Source organism: Arachis ipaensis, chromosome B3, assembly GCF_059453495.1.
Source record: "Arachis ipaensis isolate K30076 ecotype BB chromosome B3, ASM5945349v1, whole genome shotgun sequence".
NCBI lineage: Eukaryota > Viridiplantae > Streptophyta > Magnoliopsida > Fabales > Fabaceae > Arachis > Arachis ipaensis.
Window position 1 is genome coordinate 147,315,038 of NC_142438.1, and position 9,996 is coordinate 147,325,033.

Sequence of the window (9,996 nt, forward strand, 5' to 3'; positions counted from 1 at the left end):
TTATTTGAATGAACAACAAAAGAGACATATCACTCAGAGTCATTGTACCAGCTTGGACCAAAATTCCCCACATATGCAGTAACACTAACGGAGTCCCATGTTCACGACCAGAAAGGTGAACGTGTTCATCGGAGCAAATAAATAGTGTGTACGCATGACTTATTAAATGATTTAGAGTGAATATATCATTTGGTTCCTGACAATTATCTGGAAAGGATAACGAAGTCTCTAAGAAAAAAAAAATACCCAATCCGACTCCTGATTTTTTTTTGGCACAGAAGCCTCATTGTCCTTTCGAGGTAATTATCAGAGGCTGAGTTGGATTTTTTTTTGTCAAATGACTCGTTATCTTTTAAGTAATTGTCAGGACCGTTTTGGATTTTTCTCAATAATATTTAGGTATAATTCTATCCAGAGCGTGTGAATTTTTAGGTGTATTTTTATCCATTGTTTCAAAGAGAATATACACAGGAAAATGCCGCGGAATCCTCACCCACCAAGGTAGGAGGATCGCGAAACAGCTGCTTTGGTAACACTGTGTCCGCTGTTTCAGGCGGAAAGAACAAGAAGCCACTCATGAAAGTGATGGATGATGATGATGATGATGATGAATATGTGCTTTGTGGCAAGTGTGGTGGGGTATGGAAGTGAAGGAGCTCCACAGCAGGACAGGCCAGACCATGTTTAATTTACAGTTCAGACTTCAGAGTGCATAACTGATCATGAAAAGTTTTCAAAATTCAAAACAAAACAAGATCCTAAGAAACTAAGATTCTAGAGATAGTTATGCTTTGGACTCGAATGAATGTGCAAGCTACTGTTATGTACTTATGTGGGATACACGTGTAACTAACTAACATTGACACTTATACTGTCAGTAACTCCAAAATTCTTCATATCCAATACAAAACGAAATGCTATTCATTGATGAGGTAAACCAGTTCCACAGTAAAGGTTGTGTTTTTCTGAATAAAAAATAAAGCATCATCAGGGTCTTAAAAAATTGGATAAATTATTTCAAATACCAAACATTTTATTTTGATTTCTTTTATGATTTATGGACAGGTGACCCCAAAGCTCAAAATCTAAAATTGTCATATATTACACCATGTATAATCAATAATTCAATAATTATGCATAAGAACATGGTAGGTCTCAATTTCTTTGGTATATATGATATGACCTTCTCCACCATTAGTGGCTCTCCACCAACTTTATTCCAACCGTTTTTCATTACCATTTCATTTGATGGCCCACATTTACTGAGTGATTCTGTTATATTAAATCCAACTCTGAGTACATACATATACATATACACCACTAAAGTCATAACCTCCTAACTCTAACAGTAAATTCAGCATAAGTTGGAAGAGAAAGAGTTACTATTAACCAAACCAACTTTGAAACTTGGTGTTCTCTCCTCTTCTTTTTTTTTTTCCTTCAGGACTTACAACAACACACATTCTCTTCTGGGGTTGACAATGTCTACTGCTCTAGGAGCTGCCTCCACAACCAGGAATGTTCTCTTTGAAGCTAATTTAGATGAAGAGATCACAAACAAGGTTGGTAATGGTGGGGAACCAGGCCAGCTTCCTTACAGTGATGATGAAGAAGAAACTGATGAGGCAGAGGAAGAGGAAGATCCCAAGCTAGAATCTGACAAGGAAATGGATCCTCATCCTGGTCCTCAGTTCTCTCTCAAGGAGCATATTGACAAAGACAAAGTAAGACTTTCCAAAACCAAAATGCTTCAATTCCTTCACTCCTCAGCTTTGACTTTTTAAAACTATTCTTTGATGAAAATCTTTGTGCTTCTCAAAGGATGATGAGAGTCTGAGAAAATGGAAAGAGCAACTTCTTGGAAGTATTGATATGTCTGCTGTTGGAGGTACTTACATTTTCTTTTTCAGTCTCTTTCATCAAGCAATTCTACAAATGATTATTTCATTGGAGATAATGCATCATCAACCTGACAGGGACAGTACATCTGCACTTAAACATACATTTAAGTTCTATTTGTAACCTCATGTTTGGCTTTTTTGCAAGTCATGAAATTCTAAAAAGCGCCCTTTTCTTTCTGTTGAAAATCAGAGAATAAGGATCCAGAAGTGAAGATAGTGAGCCTCACAATCATATGCCCAGGAAGGCCTGATCAAATCTTGCCAATTCCATTTACTAATGATTCTAAGAAGAGTGTCTTCACCCTTAAGGAAGGGACCAAATTCAGCCTCAAATTCACCTTCATTGTCTCCAACAACCTTGTTTCCGGCCTCAAATACACTAATGTTGTTTGGAAAACTGGTGTTAGAGGTGAGGCATACACCTCCTTTCTTCTGTGTAGTGCAACATTAATTTAACCTACCATATTTAAATTGTCTTGGTTACATATTAATTTTCATGAAACAGTGGACAATATAAAAAAAATGTTGGGAACTTATAGCCCACAGCAGGAACCATATACATATGAACTAGAAGAAGAAACCACCCCTTCAGGATTCTTTGCTAGGGGAACCTATTCAGCAAGAACCAAAGTAAGAAACTTCAATCACAGGTACAACAAGGATTTACATTTTGTTTGATGAATGAGAAGAATTAACTAAATTTTCTTGCTGCAGTTTGTAGATGATGATAAAAAATGCTACTTGGATGCAAGTTATCAGTTTGAAATTCAGAAAAATTGGCCTACACCCCATTGAGACTCAATCTTGAGTAATCTATTGGTGGATTTGGTTCCCGTGATATCTTGTATCTTTTTCAGTGTCTGGTTGAAATTCAAATTTATGTTTATTAAATTCAGTTAGAGCAGTTAGTGCACATGCATGATGGTACATGGTACTACTATAATCCTCCCCTTATTATCTGCCATGGAACCTTTTTTTTTTCTTTTTCTTTTCATTTTAATAACTATAGACATTGCATTGCATTCATTCCACCAAAGATGCCTCCAAGAGTTAATTGTCATTATCTGCTAAGAGAGTGAAGGGTGGAAGTGTGGGGTGAAAGTGAACCCCATGTGGGATAATTAAAGAAATGGAAATCAAGAAGTATCTTCAACTACTGCCTTTTCTTTCTGAAGCAAATGGCCAAAAGTTTCATCAATTGCCTTGTGGTCCAATAGCTTTTCTGAAAATGATCACCACATGCTGTTTACTAACTATTGAAATCAGAAAAATAAATTAATAGAAGAGGATAGAAGCAGAATTTCCAATTGAATTATTTTGTAATGAAGACATCACTCAAAATTCCAACATACTGGCAACTAAATTTAACTTGAAACATTTTGCTGTTGCTTTGTGAGTTTCAGTTCTCCAAGATTTTGCCTAATTTGACCATTTTTGTCAATTGAGTGTTGCAAAATTCTACAAACAAAGAGGATTGGATTTGCCATATATTTCTTTACCCACATTCCCTGTATTCATATTCTTGGTGGGCATCAATGATTTGATATATGATAAATAATAAAGGCATTCCATCAAGCTTCCTTTCTTTCTAAGTAAAGATCAATAATTACTAAAATAATGATCACAATATCACTAAAAACCAACGAGTACCAATAGTTAACTACTTATCCATATAGGGAATATTAGGAATATTTCTTAGGAATCTATTGAGTCACGGGTTTATATAGCCTTGCACAATTCTGTGTTTATCTGTTGGAAAAGATTATTAAGGTCAATTAAATAAGTGCATGTGAAGGCAAGTGAAATCAGTCAAATTACACATGAATATAGTAGAGTAGGTTCAAGGTAGGATCACCCATCGAACATTTTATTCTTCAGTTCTTTCCAAATTTTTCTTTTCTCTTTTTGACAAGATATCATACGAAATAAGATGATATCATATTCAAGCTATTCAAGCATGGTGTTATCATATTTTGATGCAACGTATTGATTGGATTCAATTTGCGCTTTAACATTCTTTGTTTAATCTTTGCCACAAGATGGCTTATGATGGTTAAAACTTAAAACCCAACAAGATGTATTCAGATTCCAAAATTAGCTGAACAACCACATTAATTTTCTATTGCATGTTGACAACTCCCACTCACTTTTTGAGTTTATATACACTGTACAAAGCCTTTAGACAAAAAATATATACATGCAATCTGTAGTTTCCAAAAAAATTTATGATAATAAGCAACAACAAATGACAACAATGATAATATGATATTACTCTGGAAAGAGAAGAGCAGTGGCCAGGAATCAGCAGTAATCTAACAATGCAAACTTCACTTGTATTCCAATCTTACCGCCGTCCGTCACGAGCTTGGCAGCAGTTACTAACCAATGACCCGGAGCATCATGTGGCCCTCGCACAACCTCAGCTGTCTCCACATATTTAAGCAGTTTACCTGAGCGAACCGGCACAGGTGGACCCTCTGGATAAATACCGGAGTTTAGCGCTGCTGGAGCCTGCTTCCGTGGAGCAGTGTTGCTCTGTTGAGTGAATGAAAATGTTGTGCTCAAATTTGTGAAGAAAGAGAACTTTCTTGAACCCTCTGGTGCGCCAGCCCACTCTGACTTCCGGATACTGCAATTAGGTATATGCGTGAAGAGAAGACGCAGATGAAGCACATTCCTTGGCCAACTTCCTTTACTAAGGATTTGTGCCCCAGTTACAATATAAACACCACTCGAGCCATTCAACCAATTCGGGTCATGCTTAACTACTGATGTGCACACCTTTGAGAATCTCTTCCATCTGACTGGTTCCAGAAATTGGTTGCTGGATTCATGGTCATCGGACCCTCGCCACATAGATGCGGTTTGCAGGGTTGAGGTGCCAGAAGAAAGAACCATGGTATTTGGAAGGCTCGAAAGATGTTGTACATGTAATGCGAGTCTATCACATTTCCGGCCTTCCAAGTACAAGCGGAGACCAACCACAGGTTTTTGTTCAGTTACCACCTGGCATGTATAGAACACAATACTCTATGAGAAATAATGAAATATATGGTCAACAAGACAAGACTCAGGGCAAATAATGTAAATAATAAAATGAAGACAAAATCCCTACAAAGCTGTGAAGCCGATATTAGAAAGACTCTCAAAGAATAAACTCCTATGAGCATCTTTGCCCTTAGTGCCATGACTCCTGAAGACTAACATGAACCATCTTATACTATTATGTTTAGTACCATTTCGCCAATGGAGTTTCTTATAAGGAGGAAAAAGGAAGTTTCTGCCACAACTTTTTGGTCTGAATATGTATATCACAAGTCAGTTCCATAATCCAAAACATTTCTCACTGGATTTAAACCCTAATCCAACCTGATACCACTATTTCAGACTCCCACGAGAACTCTCCTTTGACAAAACCTGAGGTAAGATTTTGCATGAAAAGGGTTACCGCTAAGACAAATTGCCTAAATTTATAACACCCCATAAAAGTTTCACCCCATTTTACAACCCCCCCCCCCAAACAAAAAAAAAAAAAACCCATAGTTATTTATTTTCAGAGCAAAGTAAGAGTGAAGTCCAGCACAAGCAATAATATTTTGTACCTGTGTAGAGCTGATATGGAGCTTTGGTCCCATGAAACTAAATTGCAGGGAACAGGATGACGTCTTCGTCCGCTGATGCCTGAGAGGCAGCTCACAAAACATTGGCGCCCATTGCTTGGGAATTTGAAACTCTAAGAAATATTGTATATCTTCAAGAGGAGGCTTGTCTGTAGAGAACAAGTGAATCCGTTTAGTCATTTAGTGTTCAGTAATGTTGAGAGGAAAAAAATAGCACTATGCAAGAAATGATGGCTTTGCAACTTCATGTTTCGGAAAGCAAATATGATGAAGGTAACTTACTCATGTCTAATTTACATCATTCAAATGTGCACAATGTGTAGTTTAGTGCATAACTTAAAAAAACGTGCAAGATAGTCCATAAACTTATTAAAAGAGTGAAATGTTCCTCTTGACAGATGTCTATAGAAATTTCAATGGAATCAGTCATGTTATGCCTTTGGTCAGGATTTTATGGTCGCAATTTCTGACAGATTTTGGATAGAAATCAGTGACGATAGCCATTTTGCACACGTTTGTACATTTTTAAGGGGCTACAAGGCACATTGAGTCAAGATAAAGGTGTAAACTGCACTCTTCCCTAGTTTTTCTGTTGGAGCTCATCTATATCATGGTTAATCAACCGAAATGAGTAAAAGACAACAGATTTATGTGTATCACTGTTCGATATAAGAAGAACTTACAACGTAAATACAAGTTGATTGCATGGCTAAGATAGCCACTTCCAGGAATCCCAGTTAGAAGTGATGAAATAGGAACGAATTTGAAGAGGATTGCTTCAGGATTAGAAGGCACTGTCTGGAGCCAATTTGAGTGACTGTTCTTGAACATATCTCCTCCTCTTTTGGAGCAAATAATAGTGAGGCCCTGTTCCAACATAAAGCAATATATAGTCACATCCTAGTTCTTTTTCCTCTTTTCCCCTCTTTAAACTTCAAATGTAAACATATCCAATTTGAGGCTTACATCTTTGCTTGATGTTTCTGAAATAGTAGTGAACTGCATTGTGTTTGATTGCATCACACGATTAAAGACCTCAGGGACCTGCATGAATAGAAAGATTGCATTGACTTGTAAAGTAACAAACCAGTGAAACTGGTAAATTTGTAGATGATAAAGCAAAATACCTTCTGTTTGCCATCGGCTGTCTGCCTCTGTAGTAAAGAAGGACTCCTTACATCTGAAAACAGAAAATCTCCAAGATCTTCTAAATGTCTTCTGAGATCACCAGGAGAAATCTTTGAAGAATGCTTCTGTTTGACACAGATTACATCTTGACCACCAACAGCCATACCTACTACTATGTGTGTACCATATGTCTGAATGAACCTGCCTAACAAAATTCATCAGCATCACATACGAATCAACATAGAAACCCAAACTTAAACACCATATCAAACTGTCAAGATCACTCCACATCAACTGAAATGGGTGCTATCAATGTCGAAACTCTTTCATTACTCTGTTCGGCTCATCAACAAGACAACAACCGGTCTAAATTTCATAGGATCGCCAAAATGATGAATGTATAACAACCAACAACGAATTGAATTCAAGACACACAATATTTACACCAGGAATACAAAGATCAATTTAGTGAATTCACCACTCTACTTACTAAACATAGTAGGGGCGTGGTGTTTACCTAGACAATGCCGCCGGGTCCCATTGAGCAGGAACAGACTTCTTAACTTCCTCTTGCAGCACAAGTGGAGAAGCTGTTAGATGTAAATAGTAGAGCGAAATGAAATAACCATCAAAAGCAAGATACTTGATGTCAGCAGCATCCCTCAACCAGTCACCACTCAAATCAAAAAGAGCATTGAAATAGCCAGAAGGTATTTTCCCTTGCACTGCCGATTTCTGATTTAACAACTCAGACATCTGCAAGTTTAAAAAAGATTCAGATAGAGATCTTAAAACCCAAACATAGTGATATAACAAAGCTTTCTAACTGATTGGCATCTTACAAACGTAACAGAGAAGAAGATATAGAGAAAAAGGAGGACCTGGTTGAACTCAAGCACATCGGATTTGAACCTTATTCTATCCCCTTTATCACAACGAATGTCCTCAGAGACCCCTCTAATGGTGATGGAGGCTCCACCAGCTGCAGGGATCAAAATATCCCTCTTGTGCATTTCATCAAGCACCACCAACCTCTTCCCACCGCCTCCAACTCCCTTTGCAAACTTCAACCGAAAATCGCTCGCCAAGTCGAAACCTTTACCAAGACACTCCAAGGCCCTCATCTGAAACTGTGCACCTTCCTCTTCCACCGCCATCCCCGCAAATCAAAATCCAAACTTTCCAATAAAACAAGAAAACCCAGAGACCAGAACCAATAAAAAAATAAATAAAAGAAAAAGGGAAGACGAGTTGTTGGTTAAGCTAGGGTGCAATTAGGCAACAGTTCCTAGTGGGTTGGCAATGATTTTAATGCAAAGAAAAGGTGTTAGCTTTGGGGTTTAGGTGCAAATGGGTATCAGGTACTGATTACGGAGGATCCAGATGAAGGTTCGAGGAAGGAGAGAAGTTGGCGGTGTTGTGGTGAAAGAGTGATTAGTGAATGTTAAGTAAGGTTGTTTTTATGCTTGGAGAAACAAGAAACAGGAACGGGGGTGGTTGAGTAATTCCGAGTTGTGAAACTCTCAAGTCTGAACTGTGATTGTCAAGTGTTTGAGGATTTGACCGTGTCAACTCAACTCAAGTGTGTTTTTGTGTCTGTTTGTGGAAAAAATGAGAACAATTATGGATCAATCAACGGTCCATGTTTGAAATAGGGTGTCTGAATGTCAACTCAACTTTTGTGCTGTTGTTGAATCTTGCTGTTTATTGCTGTTTACTTTTACTCCTTTTTCTTACTCTCACATTGGACTATAGTCCATAGTAGATACGCTACCACCTTTGGAACTTGGAAGTTTCAAGTTAGAAGCATTAACACTGAAAATTGGCCACAAAGTGATTCCGGAAATTGTTGACCTTCATTAGTTCATTCTATTTCTAAAGATATTGCTTCCACTAATAACAAGTTAATTACAAATAGTGCAATAGAACCTTTCTAGTTTGAGAGTTTCTATTGTTGCGAGGTTAAATTTAATTAATTTTGTTTTAAGTTTATATTATGAAATAATAGAATAGAACAAGTTTATATTATTTTAAGAGAAAATTTAAGGCTAACACTTTTATTAAAATTTGGCCAGTATTTAATGAGTAAAAGAAAAATGAATAATCCTACACTATTAGATATAATTTTACACCATTAAAAACACTAATGATAGCTAATTAATGACTATAAATTACAAAATCTGGTGACCCATAGCACTCTTCTTATTTTAAACTCTATTCCATTATAAGATATTACTAGAGATAGCTACCATGTCCCTATCCGCAAGTATCCACCCCGTCTCTACCCGCTCAAGACGGGTAATTATCCGCCCTGTACCGGAGTGGTTTTTTTATCGGGGCGGGGCGGGGGCCGGGTTTATATAATACCTGCCCCAGTATATATATAATATATATAATTTTAATATATAATATGTGTAATATATGTAAAATAATTAGTAGAATGATTAATAATATTGTATCATATTTAAATTTTTATTTTAATTTGTGTTATGTATATGATGATGGTTATATAAATTTTAAAATTTACTTTTATTTATTGAATTTTAATAATTATAGGAGTAGGGCGGGACGGGTTAGGATTTAACTTTTTACTACCCGTGGATAAGAGTGGAGCGAATAAGCTACGGGTTATTGTAGAGTAGAACGGGATTGGATAGAGCAAAAACCCGCTCCTACCCACCCCGTTGCCCCCTCTAGATATTACCGACCACTAGAGTTGTCAAACTGACTAACTTGACCCATTTAGACTTAGTCCGTTTAAATCTGTGGGTTAAATAGACTGGACTGTTTAAGCCCATTTCATTTGCAGATTATAATTTTTCAGTCTATTTCTGCTTATGGTCAATAGGTTAAATGGACTGACTTGTTTATTTTTTTATTTTATTGTTTGAAAAATATTTTAACAAAAAATATCACTTTTTGATTAAAAATCTTAAACAAGTTGTATTTTTTAGTTGATGAGTCAAATTTTTAGATTAAATCAATAAAAATATCAGTTAAAAGTGTTATTTAAAAAAAAAAACATAAAAAAAAATAAACGAACCATCTGTTTAGTTCGTAGACTAACCTATCATTTTTTTCTTCGAATTAATCGATACTTAATTTTAGAAACAAAATCCTTCCATTTAAATACCACTCTCTACTCATTCACATTCTTACGCTTATTCCTATTCCTATTCCGTAATGACGACAGGATGCTACAGCAAGGGGAGGATCACGCTTGGGAAAAAAATAAAACAAAACTAGTGTGTTCACCGAAGGAAGAAGGTTAGAAGTTAGAACGGAATAATATCCATTGGAAAGTCTAAACTTGCTAACTTGGTTTTCCCTTGAACTTTAGACTGAAT

The 9,996-nt window shown here is 36.5% G+C and overlaps 2 protein-coding genes across 3 annotated transcripts; one reads left to right on the top strand and one right to left on the bottom strand.

The window, feature by feature from the left end:
- The first annotated feature begins 1,306 nt into the window (after nt 1–1,306).
- LOC107631975 (rho GDP-dissociation inhibitor 1) lies at nt 1,307–3,342 on the top strand. 2 transcript variants are annotated; one of them, XM_016335582.3, is made up of 5 exons: nt 1,307–1,724; nt 1,822–1,888; nt 2,092–2,310; nt 2,407–2,531; nt 2,616–3,342. In XM_016335582.3, exons 1-5 carry the CDS (start codon nt 1,482–1,484, stop codon nt 2,694–2,696), a joined length of 735 nt encoding a protein of 244 aa, XP_016191068.1. In that variant the 5' UTR covers nt 1,307–1,481; the 3' UTR covers nt 2,697–3,342. The 2 variants fall into 2 exon arrangements, with proteins under 2 accessions (XP_016191068.1, XP_020975681.1); XM_021120022.2 differs by having other exon boundaries at nt 1,339–1,724; nt 2,407–2,551; nt 2,616–2,814.
- A 653-nt stretch (nt 3,343–3,995) lies between these two features.
- LOC107631974 (MACPF domain-containing protein At1g14780) lies at nt 3,996–8,272 on the bottom strand. Its single transcript, XM_016335579.3, has 7 exons — nt 7,531–8,272; nt 7,167–7,405; nt 6,649–6,850; nt 6,488–6,565; nt 6,205–6,388; nt 5,504–5,670; nt 3,996–4,907 (listed from the first exon to the last, which is right to left on the bottom strand). The coding sequence occupies exons 1-7, from the start codon at nt 7,804–7,806 to the stop codon at nt 4,203–4,205; spliced, it is 1,851 nt and encodes a 616-aa protein (XP_016191065.1). The 5' UTR covers nt 7,807–8,272; the 3' UTR covers nt 3,996–4,202.
- Nucleotides 8,273–9,996: the final 1,724 nt, after the last annotated feature.

Excerpts from the sequence above, each read along its gene's own strand:
- LOC107631975 (XM_016335582.3), top strand. The coding sequence starts at position 1,482 with ATGTCTACTGCTCTAGGAGCTGCCTCCACAACCAGGAATGTTCTCTTT. Across the intron at positions 1,889-2,091 it reads TGATATGTCTGCTGTTGGAG|AGAATAAGGATCCAGAAGTG; the intron begins GTACTTACATTT and ends GTTGAAAATCAG. Across the intron at positions 2,532-2,615 it reads CCTATTCAGCAAGAACCAAA|TTTGTAGATGATGATAAAAA; the intron begins GTAAGAAACTTC and ends TTCTTGCTGCAG.
- LOC107631974 (XM_016335579.3), bottom strand. The coding sequence starts at position 7,806 with ATGGCGGTGGAAGAGGAAGGTGCACAGTTTCAGATGAGGGCCTTGGAG. Across the intron at positions 6,566-6,648 it reads CAGCCGATGGCAAACAGAAG|GTCCCTGAGGTCTTTAATCG; the intron begins GTATTTTGCTTT and ends CTATTCATGCAG. Across the intron at positions 5,671-6,204 it reads AATCAACTTGTATTTACGTT|ACAAGCCTCCTCTTGAAGAT; the intron begins GTAAGTTCTTCT and ends TGTTCTCTACAG.